The sequence below is a fragment of the Mobula hypostoma genome, chromosome 20, assembly GCF_963921235.1.
Source record: "Mobula hypostoma chromosome 20, sMobHyp1.1, whole genome shotgun sequence".
Taxonomy (NCBI): domain Eukaryota; kingdom Metazoa; phylum Chordata; class Chondrichthyes; order Myliobatiformes; family Myliobatidae; genus Mobula; species Mobula hypostoma.
This window is the reverse complement of record NC_086116.1, coordinates 48,539,518-48,563,828: the sequence shown is the minus strand read 5'-3', so window position 1 is coordinate 48,563,828 and position 24,311 is coordinate 48,539,518. Positions and strand designations below refer to the sequence as shown.

Sequence of the window (24,311 nt, the reverse complement as noted above, 5' to 3'; positions counted from 1 at the left end):
TCCTTCTCCCGTCTGCGTGAGATGTTGGACATTTGAGAGACTCTGAACTTTTACTGTGCTTATGGACTTCTTCATCAAGTTATGGTATTGTTGCACTGTTGTAACTGTATGTTATAATTATGTCGTTTTGTTAGTATTTTTTTCAGTCTTGGTCTGCCCTGTGTTTTGTGATACCACACCGGAGAAAATACTGTATCATTTCTTAATGCATGCATTACTAAGTGACAATAAAAGAGGACTGCGTGTTTTCATAATCTAATTATTAGAACTTATGTGTTTATTTCCCCCTACAGATTTTACTCTTTTAAATAAATATTCTACATTTGTTATGCCATAAGTGACTTATAATTGGCTTATCACTATATTCATGCGAGGAAAATATGCGCTGTGTATTTAGTATTAAATTCATAAGATAAATTTCTAAGTGACTTATGGTTGACTTATCACCTATATTCCGGTCGTGATTAACAACCCCCCCCCAATTGGTTGGCCGGTTCGCAAGAATATTGTTAATATTAAATCGGTCCACAGTGCAAAAAAGGTTGGGGACCCCTGTGCTATGGAGTTATAATAACTTTGTTGATTAAACTTTACACAATATTTTAATTACTTAAAAACAATAATCTTGCATATGGGATTGAAAGAAATTATTAGCACTTTAAATTAAGAAATGAAAAGGACTATAAGATAAACATTAAGAATGCTTACTTATACCTTTAATGAATTCAAGATACTGTGCCCTTTCTCAGTTTCCACATAGCAGTTATCACACTCCATTTTTTTAATTTTAACGCATCCTTTCTGAAATGTACTAATATCCAGATCTGCAAAACACAATTTTGATTCAATAGTTTTAAGCAATATCACAACATACTAAACAGGATGTTTGAAAGTCAAATTGCAGATGCTGGAATCTGAAATAAAGTTGCAAAATACTCTAACATTTAATTGGCAGGGCAGCATCTGGGGAAAGATAAATGGAGTTAAATGATTCATGTCAAAAACCTTGACAACGAGGAAAAACTATTTCTCTTAAATGGCAGAGGATAAATAGAACAAAGATCTATCTTTATCCTATCCATCCTCTGCAAGTAAAGACATTTTTGTCATTTTCCCAGTTGTTCTGATCATCAATATAGACAATTTCTTCCCTTCACAGATGCTGCTCGCCTGCATTAATTGTTTTGGATTAAAATTAGTAAACTGTTCAGACAGTTTCAAATTGCAAATAATTACTCACCGAACTTTACCGGAGTTATCAGATCAATACGAGCATCACTGCTAATGTTTTCTGAAACCACTAGCATCTGCTTACGAGCCTTATCATACTGCACCAGAACATCGTCCAGGTTTTCAGCTTGGTTGGGGGAAAGGAGCTCAACAAAAGCGCGGTCAGCTGCTGGGTAACCATGCGGATCCAACGCCTTCACGGACACATCGCAGGGCAGGCGGACCTTTAAGGAACTGAACGGATCCACCAGCATGGTCCAGCGTTTCAAGGCACTGCCCTTCTGTTTGGAGCCCAGGCTTCGATTTTGAGACAGAGGCCTCCTGGGCACTGCACAGAGAAAACTGCGGCTGATCACACAGGCCCCCTCCTTGAGCAATACCGCTCGACGGGCTCTGTGGCAAAATACAACGAGCAAAGTCATGCTGCGCCCAGGACAGGACAACTCTCTCACGGCTGATCTGCAGTCACGATTGTTGTTGTTGTTTCGCTGAGCGCGGAGCAGGGGATGCTGGGAGTTGAAATCTCTGCACGCTGTTTGACTGGCCACCTCATCAGGGTAAACTATAATTCCCAGAACGCAATGCAGGAGCCGTTCCAGGCCGACTATGACTATGAGTTTTTTTTAAAGTTTGCTGATAAACACTGAGGATGACTGAACTTCACAGCCATTTCATAAAAGAGGACTTTTAGCATTGTCAACTTCTCAGCAGTATAGAACTCTAGTGAAAGAGCTATACCAGTACGGTTGTTTAAAACTGATACAACTCAGTTTTTAAAAATAATATTAACTAATATCATGGAGTTGTTTAAAACTACAGCAGTATGTGCGTGGTTTGCGTATTAAAACAAAATTAACATATACTGTATTTACAGATTCATAAGGGTGGCAGGTTCGATGAGAAGGTACCGATCGGTTTTCCGGGGACCTACCCTTGACTGTCCCAAAGCGACGCCCCATCTGACCAATGGAAAGGCAGGGTTCGGGAGAATGGTTACCATGGAAATGCTGAGCGCTAGCCGTAAACGACCGAGAAGCTGTGGCCCCAAAGACTCTGTAAGGAACGGCAGCTTGTAAGGTATAAAATGATGTGTTTTGAGAAATGTCAAGCAAAAGTTTGTGGGCAAAGACAAGGTGTCTTGTGGCAGAGGGGGAAAAAAAATCAGCGCTGCCCAATCCTGGATTTAAAATTCTTCAAACTTCTTCTGGGAGGATGAGGGGTCTGTTTTATGGGGTTGCTGTATCTTGAAGCTTCCTCCAGAACTGGACCATGTTAAAATAGGCCGTGGTCTGCTTGGTTTCCTCAAGGGAAAATCTTGCCTGACAAATCTGTTGGATTGTTGAGACTTTTATAAAGCACTGGAGAGGCTTCACTTGAAGTATGTGAGCAGTCTTGAATTGAATTGACTTTATTATTTACATCCTTCATATACATGAGGACTAAAAATCTTTATGCTACATCGTCTAAATGTGCAATGTATAGTAATTTATAATAAATAGTATGTACAACAGGATAGTCAATATAACATAGAAATACTGTTGTGTCAGCATGAATTAAGCCTGGTGGAAGAAGCTGTGGGTCCTGGTTTTTATGCTGCGGTACCGTTTCCCGGATAGTAGCAGCTGGAACAGTTTATGGTTGGAGTGACTCGGGTCCCCAATGATTCTTTGGGCCCTTTTTATACACCTGTCTTTGTAAATGTCCCAAATAGTGAGAAGTTCACATCTCCAGATGTGTAGGGCCATCCGAACCACTCTCTGCAGAGTTCTGCAATTGAGGGAAGTACAATTCCCATACCAGGCAGTGATGCAGCCAGTCAGGATGCTCCCAGTTGTGCCCCTGTAGAAAGTTCTTCAGATTTGGGGGCTCATACCAAACTTCTTCAACCATCTGAGGTCAAAGAGGTGCTGTTGTGCCTTTTTCACCACACAGCCACTATGTACAGACCAAGTGAGATCCTCAGTGATGTGTACTTCATTGATATATTTTTTTCATTCTCTAGATAAAATGAGTGGAGAGGAAGAATTGATTCCTGATGTATCTGATGAAGAGATTGATGAAGATGAGGAAGTCATCACAGCTGTTGCTCCAACTACAGATATTCAAGAGGAGCAAACTGTGGATGTGACTACCAGTCCAGCTTTTCAGTGCTTAGATGAAGTAAGTTCTCTTCTAATTTTGCACTAATTGATGCTCTGTGGGTTTGAAGTCTGGTTGGGAACTTTGCATATCCTCAATTGTGGTTGGATGAAGCTCCCTGAGAACAGTTTTAACTTTGTCCAGTTGACAGCTCATTTTATATCATTGCCTAACTTTTACTTCTGTTCCTCAGTAATCTTAAGAGTTGGGAGAAGTGCTGAATATAGGCTTCCAATTCACTATCATTTATTTTACACTACTGCATCTCATTGTTTACAACAACTGCAAGGGGGGGGGGGATAATAGGCAGATGAGGCCAGGTGGAAGAGGGGAGGTGGAAGTGTAGAGACTGAAGTTGGTAAGTAATAGGTAGGACCAGATAAGGGAGAGATGTTGAGCATGTGGAACCAGATAAGGAGAGAGGGTGATTGGTGGGAGTAGGAAAATAATACAAGGGGGGTGGATTACTTGAACTGGAAAATTCAATGTTCATACCATTGGTTTCATACCTCATATCCTAGGCTCAATATGAGGTGTGTTTGGCTTCAACATAGCAGTGGAAAAGACTAAGGACATGAAGGGTGGTGTGGGAATGAGAATGGGAGTTAAAATGACCAGCAACCGGAAGCTCAAGATGACTGTTACAGACAGTGCAGGTACTATGCAGAATGGTTGCCTGATCTATGCTTGGTGTCGCCAATATAGAGATAGCCATGCTACATACATTATAACCCACCTTCAGAAAATGTGACAAAACTGTAGTTGAGGATGAAATTGGTGGCAAAGTGGTGGGAGAACCTTTTGTCCTTAAATGACATTATGTATTGTAAATAAAATGGATCAAACACAAGTCACCATATGCTGTTTATTTTATTATCAAAATGTTTAGTAGTTTTACAGATCTGTGGAAGTTCTTGGAGCTTGCAATAGAAACATCATAATGAAAGTTAATATTCAAGTTCACTTTTTTACACACATCTTTTGTAAACAGCAGTTTATTTTGATTCTTTTAACAGTACTTTGCCAAAAATTTGCAAAAATTACATAGATACAATGCTCTCTTTATCATTAAATTGCTGAATAATTTGTTGCAAAGTATTGCTTTAACGTTGCATGAGCATTACAATAACAATATAAGGAGTGCAACAAGTACAAAAGGAATCTATTAACGAGTATACAACAAAGTTACATTAATTTTTTTTACTAATTGCAATTAGTATTCTGCTGGTGTTAGAATGATAAATCATTATTTATGTTATGTAGCATTGAGCTATTATCTGAAAAAAAACCTTTCATAGGTTCATAAAGCCTATTGGATTGCTTAGACATTGACCTGAAATTCCCCAACAAAACAATACAAAATAGATGATTTAAAAAAGTCGCTGTGCACCGCTTGAAAAGATGAGGGAATGCAAAAGCTGGAATCTGGAGCAAAAAGTACACTACTGGAGAAACTTAGTGATTGAGTAGCATCTGTGAGAGGAGAAAAATTGTCAACATTTCAGTTAAGACCCTACAGCTGCCCTGATGCAGGACCTCGATACAAAACGCCAACATTTCCCCTCCCCATACAGGTGCTGCCGCAACTGATGAGTTCCTTCACCCTTTTTCCTCCAGAAAATTTCAACCCAACTGTGGTTCAGAGTTGGAGCCGCATAGAAAGCACAGTATCCAGGTTGGACCAAGAATGAAGTCTTGGGCCTCACCTCTTTGTTTGCTCTGCAACCAATGGCTGTTCTACCTCATCTACAGTCACAATAACAAGTAGAAATATATTTTATATCCCCATGTACACATTTTTCCATTATATATTCTCCTTCTTAACAACTAGCTTTTTATAATCACACGTTAACTTCCCAAGGTAATTTAAAAAGAAAAGCAACCTGTAACATAATGCAGAGAAATTAAGAAGATTAAAATAGTTGACGTGATGGGTTTTGATGAGGCTCTCGTTGGTGTGAAAAGAAGTGGAATACCTTGCCATTGGTGATAGGGAAAGGAGAACAGGAATCTATCGGAGGGCACTGTAAAAAGCGCTGAGGGTATTGGAAATGGATTAAAACAAACAATTAACAGGGCAAGATTGTGCAGGTATCCAAAGATAAGTAAGAGTAAAATTTACTACATTGAAGAATGGGTATCTAATGGAGATTTAAGAGGAGACTGCTAAATGATCCTGTTTAGATCATATGAACATAAGAAAAGGAAGCCATTTGACTCTTCATGCTTGTTCTGCCATTCATTAAGATCATGGCTGACCTTCTACCTCAGTGCCAATTTCCTGAAATGACCCCATATCCCTTCATCATCTTAGCACCCAAAATATATCAAACTATGCTTTGACAGACTCAGTGAATCAGCGTCCACAGTCCTTTTGGTTAGGGAATTCCAAAGATTCCAAAGGTAAGAATTCCCTTCTCATCTCTATTCTGAATGGTCCACCCATTATTTGAGATCCTGCCCCAATTTCAATGGATGATACAATTCTATCGTAATACGTTGTATAAAATCCTTTAGAAATTTTATGTATGTATGTATGTATCTAGAGATGCAGTGCAGAACAGACCTTTCCAGCCCAAAAAGCTGCACCACCCAGCAACCAACCTATTTAACCCTAGCCTAATCGCAGAACAATTTACAATGACCAGTTACCCTATTTACCAGTACGTCTTTGGAATGTGGGAGGAAACCAGAGCACCCTGAGGAAACCCACACATTCACGGAGAGGAACACATAAACTCCTTTATAGCTGTGTTGGAAAAGATCTCCGAACTCCAACGTCCCGAACTGTAATAGCATCACACTAGCTGCCACACTACCATGGTACCCCACAGTACAAAATTAAAATTTTGTATAATTAAATCAGATTAATTCAACAAGAAATAGGATGAACAAGTTTCATAAATTAGAGCTAATGTAAGGTGGAATTTGAAAGGTTAGTTGTGAGAAATAAATTCAAGAAGTGTCAAAAATATGCAAGAACTTCTTATTGAAGGAGGAGCTAAAGATATGAAAGTAAGAAGACTTGAGAAAAGGATAGGAACGCCAGTGTTGGTCGAGGAAGACACTGTTTGCACAGTCTAGTTACTATAATATGTTGGTCAACTGTGGCAAAGGAGAAGATTTTGCAGCAGAATTGAACATGACGGCTCCAGTCTTCCCAGTGTGGCTGGAAGGCATGTTAACTCAACTAAGACCTGATTTCAGAAAGGCAATTTGACATAATGGAAATGGTATTGATTCAAAGGAAGTGATAGAAAATAAGAGCCAGGTATCTCCAGTGTTATAACAATCGGAAGACCTTGGGGTGGGGTAGTTTATCTTAGGTCAGAAGTGCTAAAGTTCTCACAAGAGTATCAGCAGATGGTTGTACTGAGTTTTCAAAATTTGGTTATTTTAACAACGTATAACCAAATGTTGATCAGTGAATTCAACTTGCAGTTGATATTTTAACTTGTGATCAATTCTGGCAGCTTCAAAGTAAAGCTAAATTTATTTTTAAACAAATCTTTTGGGAACTTCTGAAATAAAAATACAAAATACAAGAAATAGCTGCATTTGTGGAGGAAGAGTGACACGGAATTAACATTTCAGGCCAATGGGTAAAACGTCACTTTTCCAGTTCTGATGCAAGGTTATTGAACTAAAGCATTTACTCTCTCTTTCTCTGTAGATGCTGCCTGACCTGCTGAGTATTTCCTACATTTTCTTATTTCATTTTAAAGTTCTACCACTGGATTTTTATTGCTTTTGGAAACCTTAGTTATTGGTTTGTATCTATGGTACAATTTCTTTTGGCCTGATGAGCATTCTTACTGTTTTGAAAGTATGTCGATAGCCGTTCAGAGTTTCACTTTGTATTTTATACCAAGTGCCCCAAAAGATCCCATTTCTGATCCCTCTGTAATACTTTCTATAATATTTACCATTGAGGTTGGCTGCCATGCAAGCATCAAACCACCAGCCAGAACTATAATAGGCTCCACAGTTACCTGAAGGGTACATATCATTATCTTTGTCCTTGGTGGTAAAGTATTTTTGATTATGGTTATATTTTTCATTGTAAAGCATTGCATTACCAGCTGTGCCAGAGTAACCAGAAATACTCAGACGATATTGGTCCTTTTCATCTGTAACAAAGAATTGACTGTATTCGGCATATTTTTGGACTCCATCCCAATCTTCAATTTCAATTCTTAAAATCACCTTCTTGGATGTTGTCAGGTAATGTATTTTGTCATTTCCCAGCCAAAATTCTGTTGATAGGTTCCCAAATCCATTTTTGTAATCTGTCCAGGTTCGATTAAAATCAACACTACCATCTTTGCGAGATTGCAGAACTATCCAGCCTCCCTTCAGACTTTCCATCTCACAATAGACTTGAAAGGTTTTATTTGGACAGTGAGCAATTTCATAGACGCCGCTTTTCTCAACTCCTTGTTCATAAAGATCTGAGCAATCTTGAGGTGGAGATTTTATAGCTGCAAATAGGGAAATAGGTCATTAATTTCATTACCTTAAACCAAAATAGTTTGGTCATATCAGTTTGAATAACTTGACCAGATTTATGTTGGCAAACAATACAGTGGTACAGGTACTTGTTTAATACTTACTCTCCCACTTTTAAATCGTAACAGAATATGATAGAAACAATCGTAATAGAAGCAATTTGTTTTTGTGGCTTAAAAATTCCAATATTAAGTTTCCTTTCATTTAATTAATCTGGAATAAGACTGTAAGAAGCTAAAAGAATATAAAGAAAGCAAAAGCAACATGTACAGTATATCTTGTTCTACTTGGTATTTATATCTTTTAAAATGTTTTAACTCTATATTTACTGATGCATATAATTATGATCCTAAACAAAGTGTTGGAGGAACTAAGCAGGTCAGGCAGCATCTTTGGAGAGGAATAAACCGTCGATATTTTGGGCCAAGACCCTTCATCAGGACTTGAAAGGGAAGGGAGAAGGCAGCAGAAAAAGAAGGTAGTGTACAAAGTGGCAGGTGAGGTGAAACCAGCTGAGGGGGAAGGTGGGTGAGTGGGAGAGTGAGAATGAAATGAGAAGCTGGGAGGTGATTGATAGAAGAGAGAAAAAGCTGAAGAAGAAGGAATCTGATAGGAAGGGGCAGTGGACAATGGCACCAGAGGCAAGTGAGAAGAGAAGAGGGGAGCCAGATGGGGAATAGAAAAAGAATGGAAGGGAGGGAGGGGAAATTACTGGAAGCTAGAGAAATTGATTTTCATGCCATCAGAGTGGAGGCTGCCTCCTCCAGCCTGAGAGTGGCCTCATGGTGGCAGTAGAGCTCACGAAGTGGTCTACCAATCTATGCCAGGTTTCACCGATGTAGAGTAGGCTGCACTAACAGTATCAGATGCATTAATGACTCCAATAGACTTGCAGGTGAATTTTCTCCTCAACTGGAAGGACAGTTTAGGGCCCTGAATGGTGACATTGTGGATGGTGTAGAAGATGTGGGCAATGAAATTGCAAGTGGAGTTCAATCCAGGCAAGAGTGAAATGATGTACTTTGGGAGAACAAATGAAAAGAAAAAGTACATAGTTAATGGCAGGATCCTTAAATGGATTGATGTGCAGAGTAACCTTGGGGTCTATACAAAAATGAGAATGCTCACGCAAGTTGAGAGGATTGTAAAGAAATCTTGAGGCATGCTTGCCTTTATTGATTTAGTTCAAGAGGCAATAAGTTAGTGTAAAGTCTAGGTGCCATGGTAGCATGTCGGCTAGCGTGAACCTATTACAGCCCAGGGCGTTCTGGAGTTTGGAGGCCAATTCTGGTGCCATTCTGTGAGGAGTCTCTATACATCCTTCCCGTGGAATACCTGGGTACTCCCCTGGTGCTCTGGTTTCCTCCCATGGTCCAAAGACATCCCAGTTAATTGGGGTCATTTGTAAACTGTCCCGCGATTAGGTTAGGGTTAATCGGGGTGCGGTGTTACTGGAGCAGTGTGCCTCAAAAGACCAGAAGGGCCTACTCCATGCTGTTTTGCTAAATAAAGTAAGAATAAATAATCTGAAGTGAACTTGCAGTTGTGAGGTCTTACCCTTTATTCTTTGTTAGTTAGAAAAGTTTTACAATTTATTGTGTGTGTAATCTTCATACAGATTAAGCTATGCATAGGTGCTATAAATTTAAAGGCTCATTAAATGATGAAGTATAATCCTAGGATTTCAATTTTACTGCTATTTGGAATGGAATGTAAAACAACATTTTATAATCTTTAATAATCATTGAAACTAATTTTGGATTTGAGTAGAATAAAGATAGGTTAAAATTATACCTGCTTGAATTGGATTAAAAATTTTTAATTCTATATTTCATGCATTGATTAACGTACCTGCTGGTATGCCTTCGACTGCACAAGTTGCGTGACAGTTATTATTCAATGTATTCACAGTGTCGTTAATACGTGAAAGCTCTTTTTGAATGTAATGCAAAACAGTATCTGTACTCCTCTCTTCCAAACGGCTCCGGAGCCAACTGATCTGGTTTCTGGCAATCTGCAATGAAGTTGTCAATGCATTTACTTTATTCTCCAGTGCAGTTATCTTGTTATCATGCTTGGTAGGCTTTTCCTGATGTTCTTCCTGCCACCTTTTCTTCATTTTATTTACTGTCGCTGTAAGACTTTTAACAGCTTTGACTGTCTTTTCAAGTAGCTTGGTCTCCTTGGGAAGCTTCAGGGTTAACGGTGGAAAATTTACCTGGTAACCACAGAATTCACCTTCATCGCAGTCTCTGGGCTTCAACTTGATGGAACAATCTGCACTTCCATTTCTTTCTGTTAGATCCTTGAAACTGCTACTTTTGTTATATCCATGAGGAATCTCCACACACAGTGTTAATCCAGCATTCAGGATGAAAAATGCAACAGCAGCCCTCATTATTTCTCCAAAACTCTGAAAGACTATTAAATATTTTGATGATTTTTAACTACTAAAAATATTGCTGTGTTGCATTCAGTGCACAAGCTCTCACTAACAGGGAAGTTAGTGCACAAGCTACAGCAATGATATTAATACTGTTAGGAGTGGTGGGCAGTTCATTTATGATATCATATCCTTCAGTCACTGTCTGCTGACAGAAATTGGAAATGATGCAGTACCTCATTGGCCAACAGCAACTGAAAATGCTCAAGTACCTCAACTGCATACAGTATTAGCTGCATAAATGTTATATTTTCTGGAATGCTTGCTTAAAGCATACATTATACACAATATACATGGAATAGCAATGAAATTCAGCTTTTTAACATTCAATTTTTGGGGAGTATTCTGACTGCTCCGAGCCCAAACAGTTAAAATCCACATTTGCACGAACTTGGTGAGGAAAGCCATATTGGTGAAATTGCAATACAACCAATGAATGCCTTCTGGAAGCATGCAAAGTAAGTAGATCAGAGTGTTGTTGCTCCTTCTCAAAGCATTTTTCAACTTTGCACAGTTGAAAAGAGCCCTCACTATTGGCATTTAAAGAGATGATCAACTTCTTACAGGTTAACATCTAGTTGGTTTCTTCTGAGTTTTGTTACAATTCTACCAATATTTTTATACTTATTTCGGATGCTGAAGTCTGTAAGGAGTTTGTAGCAACACTCACAACACGCTGGAGGAACTCAGAAGGTCGGGCAGCATCCGTGGAAAAGATCGGTCGACCTTTTGGCCGGAACCCTTTGTCAGGACTGTAGAGGGAAGGGGCAGAAGCCCTATAAAGAAGGCCTCATGGTTCTGCCTCCTTCTACTACCCATTGTGTTTTCCCCTATTCCTGCTTCACCTTTCTTGCCTATCACCTCCCTGCCTCCCCTCCCCCACCCCTTTATCTTTCCCCTTACTGGTTTTTCACCTGGAACCTACCAGCCTTCTCCTTCCCACCCTCCCCGCACCTTCTTTATAGGGCCTCTGCCCCTTCCCTCTACAGTCCTGATGAAGGGTTCCGGCCCGAAACATCGACCGATCGTTCCCACGGATGCTGCCTGACCTGCTGAGTTCCTCCAGCGTGTTTTGAGTGTTGCTTTGACCCCAGCATCTACAGATTATTTTGTGTGTAAGGAGTTTGTATATTCTCCTCGTGACCCCATTGGGTTTTCTCCGGATGTTCTGTGCTTTTCTTCCACAGTCCAAAGATGCAGTGATCATTGTAAATTGTCTGTGGTTAGGCTAGGGTTAAATTGGGGTGGTACAGTACGAAAGGCTGGAAGGGCCTGTTCTATGCTGTATCTTGATAAATGAATAATAAATCTACAAAGAGTACAGGGGCAAGAGATAAAGAACTGTTCTACTGTTGAAATCATTTATTCTTATGTTATATTCTTCAAAGCACAGCACAATTAAGGATCAGCAGAGGGCTATTAAAAACAAGCTGCTAGAAAACAAAGAGAAGTGCAAGAGTAGGTGAAGAAGAACCACTGTTACCAGGAAGTTTATCTACCAAGGTTGTTCAATGAACCATTCTACCTGCAACTCAACTAGGAATATTGGGCAAAATGCATTTAAACAAATCAGCTCATCCAGTAAATGCTACATTTTAGATATCAGAGGGAAAGAGGATTAAAAAAAACATTTAGGTGAGCAACACATAAAAAAAGCTGGTGAACGCAGCAGGCCAGGCAGCATTTATAGGAAGAGGTACAGTTGACGTTTTGGGCAGAGCCCCTTCGTCAGGACTAACTGAAAGAAAAGATAGTAAGAATTGATTGTAGTCACTCTGGCTAGTTAACTGCTTATTAGTTATTCTTTTCTGAGAGATAATCTAGATGAGTTTCACATAATACCAAATTTAGACCAATAATATACACTTTTCAATTCTTGTGGCTTCCTTTAATTGGTCAGAAACTTCTTAATCATCTGCTGCCACCACCCCTAGGTGTATCTTCCTAGGGTATCCCTCAACCCAGGAAGTGGCCTTATGCGGTTTAACACATGGTATACTAAAAGTCCTCGTCACTGCCTGTATTACTAGCAGTACAGGGAGCCTGCCGGTATAAGTGCTGGAAGATTCTAATTTCCTTTGAAGCTCATTGATACAGTGAGTCACAAGACTGAATGGCGTGGTATTGGTGAGTCAAAAAGAGTTAAAAGCTGGCAGGTTGGATAGTCTGGTCCGCTACATGAGAGACTACAAGTGTTAGAATCTAGAGCAACAAACAATATGCTGATGAAACTCACTGGCCCAAACAGCAGCTGTTGGAGAAAAGGAATTATCAATATTTCAGGTCTAGTATATAGTAGGTTTAGACCCAAACCATCAATATTTTTTCATATAATCTCTGTCTCTCCCAGTGTAGAGTGCCCTCCTGCTTCAAAACATCCACCATTGTCCCCGTATCTAAAAAGACCAGGGTAACATGTCTGAATGGCTGGTGTCCTGGCACACTAACCTCAGTAATAAGCAAATGCCTTGAAAAGCTGGTCAAGGACTACAGCTACAGTACAGTATGTTACCACCCACACTGGACTCCCTTCAACTTGCCTACCAACACAAGTAATCGACAGATGATGCAACAGCCATAGCTCTACGCACCATGCTTACACACCTGGAAAAGAGGGATGCTTATATGAGAATGCTGTTCTTGGACTGCAGTTCAGCATTCAACACCATAATTCTCTCCAGCCTCGACAAGAAGCTCAGAGACCTTGGTCTTCACCCCGCCTTGTGCAGCTGGATCCTAGACTTACTGTCAGATTGCCAACAGGTGGTAAGAGTGGGCTCCCTCACCTTTGCCCCTCTGATCTTTAACACAGGTGCTCCCCAGGGCTATGTCCTAAGCCCCTTCCTTTACTGTCTGTACACCCATGACTGTCGCTACCCACAGCTCCAATCTGCTAATTAAATTTGCAGATGACACTACAATGATTGCCTTATCTCAAATAATAATGAGGCAGCCTACAGAGAAGAAGACATCACCCTGACACAGTGGTGTCAAGAAAACAACCTCTCCCTCAATGTCGCAAAAACAAAGGAGCTGGTTGTGGACTACAGGAGGAATGGAGACAGGCTAGCTCCTATTGACATCAATGGATCTGGGGTTGAGAGGGTGAACAGCTTTAAGTTCCTTGCATCCACATTACCGAGAATCTCACGTAGTCTGTACACACCAGCTGTGTGGTGAAAAAAAGCACAACAGTGTCTCTTTCACCTCAGATGGTTGAAGAAGTTTGGCATGAATCCCAGTTGAGAGCATCCTGACTGGCTGTATCACTGCCCTGTATGGGAACTGAACTTCCCTCAATTGCAGGACTCTGCAGAGAGTGGTGTGGACAGCCCAGCACATCTATGGATGTGAACTTCCCACTATTCAGAGCATTTACAGCAACAGGTGCGTAAAACAGGCCCAAAGGATCATTAGACACCTGAGTCACCCCAACCACAAACTGTTCCAGCTGCCACCATTCGGGAAACAGTACCACAGTATTAAAGCCGGGACGAACAGGCTCCGGGACAGCTTCTTCCACCAGTCCATCAGACTGATTTATTACAAATTACTATAAATTGGACATTGCACATTCAGATGGAGATGTAATGTAAAGATTTTTGCTCCTCATTATCTGAAGAATGTAAGAAATAAAGTCAATTCAAATTCAATTCAATTCAAATATAAATGCTGCTTAAAGCATTGTGTTCGTCCAGCTGATTGCCTGTTGCAGACAAAATATAGGAAGTTTCAGTAACAACTCTTTAAAGTATGTCCTTACTGAAATTTGCTACAACTATAACTTCACAACAGAACAAGCATGGTGTTATCTGTAAAACAAAAATCTTGCATATGTCTAGCTCCTCCCAGACATGAACTGGAGATGTTACAATACCTCTTAGAGTAAACCATTGATCAATGCTTTGGATATTTTTGAGTGATCATGTAACAAAGCCATTTGGGTAGGACTTAGAAATAAAAAGGGATAGTCATCTTGCTAAGACTATATTATAAGGCAACTCCCCCCCCCACCCCCACCAATCGTCAGCAGGAACTGACTATTGTGTCAAAAGGTTGCATGTGGAATAGTAGGGTAGTGTGCGTGGGAGATTTTCAATGGGCCTGGATGTGATGGAATTTGTGCGGTGCTTTCAATACAGCTTCCTAACACAATATATTGAGGTACCTACTGATGAAGTAGCAATATTGGACCTCTTAGGGAGCAAGTCAGGCCAAGTAACTGAAATGATAGTTAGGGAGCTCTTTGGATCCAATGATCATAATTTCTTTAGTTTTAAAATAATTATGGAAAATGATAGAAGGTCCACAAGTTAACTAGAGCAGACTCAACTTTGAGGGCATTAGACAAGGATCTATCTGGGCAACACTGTTGAAAGGCAAAGGAACAGTTAGCAAATAGGGCACTTTTAAAAGGGGTCAGGAGCAGTATGTTCCTGTTAAGGTGAACAGCAGACATACCAAGTTCAGTGAACCTTGGCTAATGAGAGAACAATTTACAACAACCAATTAACCTACTAACCGGTATGCCTTTGGACTGTGGAAGGAAACCCATGCATTCACGGGGAGGAACATACAAACTCTTTAGAGCCAGCATTGGAACTAAACTCTGAACTCCAATGCCCCAAGCTGTAATAGCAGCATATTGACCCCTACATTACAGTGTCACCTTCTGAGTCATCAATAGTTATTGGCTTTTTTACTTGAAATTTTACCAACTTCTATCATGAGCCTTCACTTTGTTTGTGCTAGCAAACTTCGGGGTACTCAACACCCATGGATTTTAAGCTTACATTTGTGTTGTTACATTATCATTCTAATTTAGCAATTGAAGTATGGTTATTGACAACTTACAGTGGAAGTTGCACGCACGTAATCCAATGTGAAATGTGGAAGTTTGTGGTTTAAGGCAGCATCCTCAAAGTACTCTCAACTTCGCAGTTTCAATCTACACCCATGTTCAAACCAATATGTTCCTGAATATTTAGTGATTAAGAGAACAGGTGACAGAGAAGACTGCAAATGCTGGAAATCTGAGGCAACACACAAAATGCTGGAGGAACTCAGCGAGTCAGGCAGCATCTATGGAGGAAAATTGAGTTTTGGATTGAGGCTGTTCATCAGGACTGGAAAGAAAGTGGGGAGAAGCCAGTATGAAAGTAAGGGGCGGGGATGGAGTGTGGGGTGGAGCAAGAGCAAGAGGACAAGTGGATGATTTACATGCCCTCCTCTCTGGCCAAATCTGCCTGCCATCGCCTTGGTCTCCAATTCTTGATTTCAGGAATGTTTTGACCTGCTCCTGGACACATAACCAGCCTTATTCCTCATGACACTCCATCTGCGCACCTGACCCCATTCTAATCCATTGTTTAGCTATTTAGATCTGGCTATATTTAGGATGATCAGACCTATAGGCCAAATAATGAAAAACACTGATCTATACAAGGAGGAAGCTAAGGGCCTGGTAAATTGGGGATTTCTAATAGTTGTCCAGATCAAGTTGTCTTTGTTATGTGAGTGGTCATCTGAAAATGGTTGTTTTCACCCTTTGCTTAATGATAAAATTGTCTCCAGTCAGTAGGAGCTGAAAGTTTAATTTCCAGAGAGCAATCTTGAAGAAGAAGACATGCAAATGTACAACTAAACAACCCTAGCATAAAATTATGGATAAGCCACCATTTTGTAATAGAATTATTATATTCTACTGTGTAAATATAAAAGAAACAGTTAAATTTCAGGGTTTCATGTTTTGTGAAATCAGCATTTTTTATGACTTGTGGTTTGTACACCATAATATTCATTTAAGGAACGAAGACCCCTCCCCCACCATGATACACTGAGGAATCTCAAAGCAGAAAAATAGCAATTGAAGCAATAAACAGAATACAAACCAAATGGAACAAAGTTTCTGGTTTGTAGAAAATAATGCTTTTACAACACTGCAATATTATCTGAATTTATCCATAATATAAAATGTTTTCTTACATAACGAGATTTTCCGAGCATATCTTAGTCATTAAATCAGCAACTTAATCCAATGGAAATGAAAATGAGGGAGTTTTCATTACCCTGAAACTGAATGACAGCTGCAGTTTTGCACACGTGTCAAGTTAAAAATCTACTCCAATGTACAAGTTACTTGAGCCTTTTAAGAACAAAACTGAATATAAAACAATTGGTACATTCCCGAAGTATAGTATTTTGAGATAATTAGGTACTTCTTAATCAGCTTCTACCCCACTGCTATAAAATTATTGAACAGTTCTCTAGTACTATAATATGGACTCTTAACCTTACAATTTCAAAATTATGTGGAGGATAGATAAGGTAGATAGTAGGAACCTTTTTCCCATGGTGGAAGGGTGTAAAACAAGAGGGCGTAGGTATAAGGAGGGGTGTCCAAGATTTAACAGGGATCTGAACAGCATTTTTTTCTCTCACACACAGTATTTGGAATATGAAACACACTGACTTAGACCGGTGTTTCCCAAACTATTTTAGTCCAACATCCCCCTAAAGTACTTTCATACATGCCAATACCCCCCCAAAGCACCTTCATACTTGCCAACACCCCTGTTAGACACAATATACTCTCTGGCGACCCCATAGTGTAAAAACATGTCTATCATATGCTAACATGAGAAAAATGATTCTGCTTCAATTTTTTTGTCTTTAACACAGTACCCGTGCACTGTACAGCAGCTTTGATATTAGTATGATCCTTGAGTTTAATGGTTTTTAGCAAGAGTTGAAATATCTGGTTCAAGATATGACAGCAAAAGTCTTAAGTCCTATGCTTAACAATGCCCAAGCGGTTTCTGTTTTTGTATGTGGTTCACTGCACTGAAGCTTCTATCACAAGGTAGGAGATGGAAATACAATGAAAAGCAGTTTGGCTCTTCTCCAAAGACCAGGAATCTTCATATGACAACGTAGCCACATACCACAAGAGCTGACAGTTTCGAAAAGCATTTTTGCTTCATCATCATTCTGAATTTCGATAATTTCTTCTTGCAAGCTCTCTTCCTGTTCCTCCACCTTTCAAAGAAATGGGTTAATTACCCAGTCCGGAATTTCCAGACCATTCAAATCCTTGAATTGATTCTGAAAACTCTTCTTCAGTGACTGCAGGTGTAAGCAGTACTCTTGAAAATCACCTTCTGTGAAAGAGAATGCATACTATCCATGCAGGGAAACCGTGAGAACATTCTACTCCTAATGTTTTGCTTATGTATTTCCAATTTTCTGATAAAAGTGAACACTGCACTTTTTGCCTGGATTAAATTGAAATTAGCAACCTGCAGTTTCATATTTAGAATGTTCCTTTTGTCATACATATCAGCTAGGAATGCCACATCGCCATGTAGAAGCTCAATCTTGTTTCCCAAGCTCTTGTTGACTTTGAGCAAAAATTCAACACAGTGTCAAAGAGATCAAAGAAACTTTTTGAGCAGCCTTTTGACAGCCAACTCATTTCAGTGTGAAGAAGCAAGCATACAAACTCTTCATCATTATCTTGGCATAACTAGTGAAATGTTCTGCTATTTAATGGATGAGTTTTAATTTTGTTTATAGCAGATATTATAAAAGTCACTGACTGAGGTTTTTTGCTGCAAGATGTTGATGATTGCAGACTACTATTTAAATGGGGAGAGCATTCAAAGTTCTGAGATGCAACGGGACTTGGGAGTCCTCGTGCAGGATACCCTTAAGGTTAACCTCCAGGTTGAGTTGGTGGTGAAGGAGGCAAATGCAATGTTGACATTCATTTCTAGAGGAATAGAGTATAGGAGCAGGGATGTGATGTTGAGGCTCTATAAGGCGCTGGTAAGACGTCACTTGGAGTACTGTGGGCAGTTTTGGTCTCCTTATTTAAGAAAGGATGTGCTGACGTTGGAGAGGGTACAGAGAAGATTCACTAGAATGATTCTGAGAATGAGAGGGTTAACATATGAGGAACGTTTGTCCGGTCTTGGACTGTATTCCTTGGCGTTTAGAAGAATGAGGGGGGACCTCATAGAAACATTTTGAACGTTGAAAGGCATGGACAGAGTAGATGTGACAAAGTTGTTTCCCATGATGGGGGAGTCTAGTACGAGAGGGCATGACTTAAGGATTAAAGGGCGCCCATTCAGAACAGATATGCGAAGAAACTTTTTTAGCCAGAGGGTGGTGAATCTATGGAATTTGTTGCCACGGGCAGCAGTGGAGGCCAAGTCATTGGGTGTATTTAAGGCAGAGATTGATAGGTATCTGAGTAGCCAGGGCATCAAAGGTTGTGGTGAGAAGGCAGGGGGGGCGGGGTGGGACTAAATGGGAGAATGGATCAGCTCATGATGAAATGGCGGAGCAGACTCGATTGGCTGAATGGCCAACTTCTGCTCCTTTGTCTTATAGTCTTATGATTAATTACACAATGGATTGCAAACAGACTTCAATTTTTTTTTCATTAATGCCACTAAACCAGCATGGCACCCTGTCATACTGTATACACGGTGTTCCATTTGTTGCACAAGAAATCATGTTCCTAACAGAATGCTTTTATCCTCAATATACATTTTGAGCTTGTCATAGATTGATTCTCCACTGATAGTTGTTCTTAGCTTTTTACAAAACAGAATCTCTTCAAAAACTTCTCAATTTTTGATGAATTGTACGTACGCTATTAGCAATGCTCATTGTCTCACACATTTGACTATGCAGTTGTATCCCAAATTCTGTTTTTTTTTAGCTCTGTGCATAGTTGATACTCAATGTCTTCACTCATTTCGTCACCATGACAAGCTACAGAGTTATTACTCAGAAGAATTGATCTTAAAATACTGGTATCCAATTTGAAAATAGTGCTGAGCACTTCTGATACAGCAGGCATTATTAATCTTCCAGCAATCATATGAGATTTTCCACACTTTGCTATCATTTTGGAAATGTAATAAAAAGCAATGAGACCACTATCAATATCAGCTTTAGCTTTCTTGGCAAATGACTCGAGTGTGCAATGCTTTTCAAATGCTTCTTTCATCTTCTGGAACTGAGTAATACCATAAGTAAACAACAGGAATTCTGCAGATGCTGGAAATTCAAGCAACATACATCAAAGTTGCTGGTGAACGCAGCAGGCCAAGCAGCATCTATAGGAAGAGGCGCAGTCGACGTTTCAGGCTGAGACCCTTCGTCAGGGCTAACTGAAGGAAGAGTGAGTAAGGGATTTGAAAGCTGGAGGGGGAGGGGGAGATGCAAAATGATAGGAGAAGACAGGAGGGGGAGGGATAGAGCCGAGAGCTGGACAGGTGATAGGCAAAAGGGGATACGAGAGGATCATGGGACAGGAGGTCCGGGAAGAAAGACGGGGGGGGGGTGACCCAGAGGATGAGCAAGAGGTATATTCAGAGGGACAGAGGGAGAAAAAGGAGAGTGAGAGAAAGAATGTGTGCATAAAAATGAGTAACAGATGGGGTACGAGGGGGAGGTGGGGCCTTAGCGGAAGTTAGAGAAGTCGATGTTAATGCCATCAGGTTGGAGGCTACCCAGACGGAATATAAGGTGTTGTTCCTCCAACCTGAGTGTGGCTTCATCTTTACAGTAGAGGAGGCCGTGGATAGACATGTCAGAATGGGAATGGGATGTGGGATTAAAATGTGAGGCCACTGGGAGATCCTGCTTTCTCTGGCGGACAGAGCGTAGACGTTCAGCAAAGCGGTCTCCCAGTCTGCGTCGGGTCTCACCAATATATAAAAGGCCACATCGGGAGCACCGGACACAGTATATCACCCCAGTCGACTCACAGGTGAAGTGATGCCTCACCTGGAAGGACTGTTTGGGGCCCTGAATGGTGGTAAGGGAGGAAGTGTAAGGGCATGTGTAGCACTTGTTCCGCTTACACGGATAAGTGCCAGGAGGGAGATCAGTGGGGAGGGATGGGGGGGACGAATGGACAAGGGAGTTGTGTAGGGAGCGATCCCTGCGGAATGCAGAGAGAGGTGGGGAGGGAAAGATGTGCTTAATGGTGAGATCCCGTTGGAGGTGGTGGAAGTTACGGAGAATAATATGTTGGACCCGGAGGCTGGTGGGGTGGTAGGTGAGGACCAGGGGAACCCTATTCCTAGTGGGGTGGTGGGAGGATGGAGTGAGAGCAGATGTACATGAAATGGGGGAGATGCGTTTAAGAGCAGAGTTGATAGTGGAGGAAGGGAAGCCCCTTTCTTTAAAAAATGAAGACATCTCCCTCGTCCTAGAATGAAAAGCCTCATCCTGAGAGCAGATGCAGCGGAGACGGAGGAATTGCGAGAAGGGGATGGCGTTTTTGCAAGAGACAGGGTGAGAAGAGGAATAGTCCAGATAGCTGTGAGAGTCAGTAGGCTTATAGTAGACATCAGTGGATAAGCTGTCTCCAGAGACAGAGACAGAAAGATCTAGAAAGGGGAGGGAGGTGTCGGAAATGGACCAGGTAAACTTGAGGGCAGGGTGAAAGTTGGAGGCAAAGTTAATAAAGTCAACGAGTTCTGCATGCGTGCAGGAAGCAGCGCCAATGCAGTCGTCGATGTAGCGAAGGAAAAGTGGGGGACAGATACCAGAATAGGCACGGAACATAGATTGTTCCACAAACCCAACAAAAAGGCAGGCATAGCTAGGACCCATACGGGTGCCCATAGCTACACCTTTAGTTTGGAGGAAATGGGAGGAGCAAAAGGAGAAATTATTAAGAGTAAGGACTAATTCCGCTAGACGGAGCAGAGTGGTGGTAGAGGGGAACTGATTAGGTCTGGAATCCAAAAAGAAGCGTAGAGCTTTGAGACCTTCCTGATGGGGATGGAAGTATATAAGGACTGGACATCCACGGTGAAAATAAAGCGGTGGGGGCCAGGGAACTTAAAATCCTCGAAAAGTTTAAGAGCTTGAGAAGTGTCACGAACATAGGTCGGAAGGGATTGAACAAGGGGTGATAAAACAGTGTCGAGGTATGCAGAAACGAGTTCGGTGGGGCAGGAGCAAGCTGAGACAATAGGTCGGCCAGGACAGGCAGGTTTGTGGATCTTGGGTAGGAGGTAGAAACGGGAAGTGCGGGGTGTGGGAACTATAAGCTTGGTAGCAGTGGATGGGAGATACCATAAGTAACCTTTTCAGGGTGTCTTTTACGGAAGTGTTCCTGCAATCTTGATGGTTTCATGGCTTCATTAGACAGTACAGGATTACAAATCTGACGGAACGGAATAAACCCATAGTCCAGGTATGTAACATTGTATTGAGACACCTTCCGTAGTTTCTGATTCTTAGCAGGATTAGAACTCAAGGCTTCACTGCCTTCAGACTCCCAGAGATTATGTTGTACATATTGTTCCATCATTAACAGGGCTAAATTAAAATAAAAAATTAACACAAGCTGGAAATGCCTATCGGATGTTGACGATGGCAGCGAGTTGACAGTCAGGTCTCATGTCTCATGTCTCAAGTTTGGGTGCTGCTTATTGTCACCCCCTCCCCCCTCCAAGAACCTTGAATTCCCCTTGATGACTTCTATTTCCCCCTTGGGGCATATAACCACCACTTTGGGGATCACTGCCTTAGAAGGTGGTGGAGGCAGGTATTCTCATATAATTCCAAGCAAATTCATCACCAGTCTCTAGACCCTAGGAGTCAACACCTCTCTCTGCAACTGGGTGCTTGACTTCCTGACCAACAAACTACAATCAGTAAAGGTTAGGCAGCAACATCTTCACTGTGATTACTGTAAATAACAGTGCTTCACAAGCTTGCACCCTCAGCCCCCTATCTACACCCTGTACACTCACAACTGCATGGCCAGATTTTGCACTATTTCCATCTACAGGTTTGCAGATGATATGACTGTAGTGGGCCAAATCTCAAATAACAATAAGTCAGGGTGCAGGAAGGAAATAGAGATCGAGTCAAGTCACTTTTATTGTCACTTCAACCATAACTGCTGGTACAGTACACAGTAAAAACGAAACAACGATCCTCCAGGGCCATGGTGAGAGAGCTTAGTAACGTGGTGTAATGATAAAAACCTTTCCCTCAATGACAGCAAAACAAAAGAGCTGAACTTTGACTTCATTGACTTCCTGTCTACATCAATAGTGTTGAAGTTGATAGGATTGGGGGCTTCAAGTTCCTAGGAATGAATATCACCAATAGCCAGGTCCAAACAGGACAGCTAAAAAAGCGCACTTACACCTCTACTAAGAAGTATGGTGCATCACTGTCGACCCTTACCAACTTTTAATGGTGCACCATAGAAAGCATTTTATTGGAATGCATAATGCCTTGGCATGGCAACTGCTTTTTCCCTGACTACAGAGACTGTAGAATTGTGAATACAGTTCAGCACATACAGAAACCAGCCTCCCATCTATCAACTATCTATTCTTTTGCTGCCTTTGTGAAGTGGACAGCATAATCAAAGACCCCATCCTTCCTAGATATTCTTCTTCCCTCTTCTATTGGGCAGAAGATACAAAAGCCTGAAAGCACATACTTTATACTTTATTTCGCCAAACAATTGATACTAGAACGTACAATCATCACAGCAATATTTGATTCTGCGCTTCCTGCTCCGTGAATTACAAATTGATAGTAAATATTAAAAATTTAAATTATAAATCATAAATAGAAAATAGAACAATGGAAAGTAAGGTAGTACATACCACCAGGCTCAAGAACAGCTTCAGCCCTGCTGCTATAAGACTATGAAATAGTTCCCTAGTACGATAAGGTGGACCCTTGTTGTCACAATCTATCTCATTGTGATCTTGCACCTTATTGTTTATCTGCACTGCACCTTCTCTGGAGTTATTACACTTTATTCTGCATTGTTATTGTTTTACCTTGTTCTGCCTCAATGCAATGTGTAATGAATTGATATGTATGAACAGTATGCAAGACAGGTTTTTCACTGTATCTCAGCTCATGTGACAATAATAAACCAATTGCAATTCCAATTTCAGTTTAAGAACCATCGAGACAAGCAGTTGAATTGTCAAGGCATGGAAAGTAACAGTTCAAATAAGGTTAAATGGGATTAGGATAAGTACAATGGCCTCCATGGATGTGGTGAGTCATAGGGCCTGTTTCTATGCTGTTTGACCCTATGACTCTATGAAATGATTAAGGAATATGTAAACAAAATAGTATTCATTGAATTATTAAAAAAATCTGGTACCTCTGGCCAGCAAAGTTGTAGCTATTTCTGTCAGGGCCCCAGAGATTGTCCCTCCTACACCAACTTTTTAGCCACATTTGCACCTATTTTTGTACTCATTTGCACATGGTACCAGAAGTAATTCAGAGATTACAGCATTTGAAGCCCTGTTCTTTATGTAACGTTCCGTTATATTGTCTCGTGTATGTCTAGGGGAAATTCCGCCCAGCACCTGCTTCAACGCTCCCCTCAGGGTCAGTCGCCACCTGAATCAATCACAAACATCAATCATCAGCCAGCACACCCAGTAAATTTTAACAAATACACTTTATAGATATTACTAATTCTATGACATTAATATGCATTTGATACAGAGAGGAAAGTAATGGGAAAAAAAAGGCGCCAACACTTATCAAAGTCCAAGTCCTTCGCGCGCTACCGTTGGAGCTCAATTCGACGTCAGATGACCACCTGAATTCCGTCGACTCACGGCTCGGGACCACCCTGAGTGATCGACCGGAGCCTCTCCGCACGTCCGCCGTTCTCCTCGTCTCTTCTCCGACTCCCCGCCAAAACCCAGTCCACAGTCATATCATACATCATGGCATCTGAAAACAAAACATTACATAACCACCCATTGGCTAATAGAACCTTGTTATCATCATTTGAAAGTAAAACAAACTGTTAGCGCAAACTCTCTGCAGCGTTAAAACACAACAAAGCCGCATTCCCCAGATTAACGTAACAAAATCGCCATTTTAAATGTAACAAAAGAAAGACCCCGTACACTCTCCCCCCACCTCAAAAAGTCATGCCCTCATGACGTTAACAGAG

At 41.0% G+C, this 24,311-nt stretch overlaps 3 protein-coding genes across 3 annotated transcripts in view; 1 reads left to right on the top strand and 2 right to left on the bottom strand.

The window, feature by feature from the left end:
* Nucleotides 1-1,780, bottom strand: part of fam185a (family with sequence similarity 185 member A) — a 70,710-nt gene extending 68,930 nt beyond the window's left edge. Inside the window, exons 1-2 of the mRNA XM_063072168.1 lie at nt 1,241-1,780; nt 715-824 (exon numbers count right to left, since the gene is read on the bottom strand). Coding sequence (XP_062928238.1) covers nt 715-824; nt 1,241-1,652 — 522 coding nt within the window. The 5' untranslated portion in view covers nt 1,653-1,780. The remainder of the gene's footprint in view (nt 1-714; nt 825-1,240) is intronic.
* A 171-nt stretch (nt 1,781-1,951) lies between these two features.
* The window catches only part of ccdc146 (coiled-coil domain containing 146), a 141,575-nt gene continuing 119,215 nt past the window's right edge, over nt 1,952-24,311 (top strand). Inside the window, exons 1-2 of the mRNA XM_063072832.1 lie at nt 1,952-2,307; nt 3,233-3,390. Coding sequence (XP_062928902.1) covers nt 3,238-3,390 — 153 coding nt within the window. The 5' untranslated portion in view covers nt 1,952-2,307; nt 3,233-3,237. The remainder of the gene's footprint in view (nt 2,308-3,232; nt 3,391-24,311) is intronic.
* Nucleotides 4,227-10,382, bottom strand: fgl2a (fibrinogen-like 2a). Its single transcript, XM_063072167.1, has 2 exons — nt 9,730-10,382; nt 4,227-7,850 (listed from the first exon to the last, which is right to left on the bottom strand). Exons 1-2 carry the CDS (start codon nt 10,274-10,276, stop codon nt 7,147-7,149), a joined length of 1,251 nt encoding a protein of 416 aa, XP_062928237.1. The 5' UTR covers nt 10,277-10,382; the 3' UTR covers nt 4,227-7,146.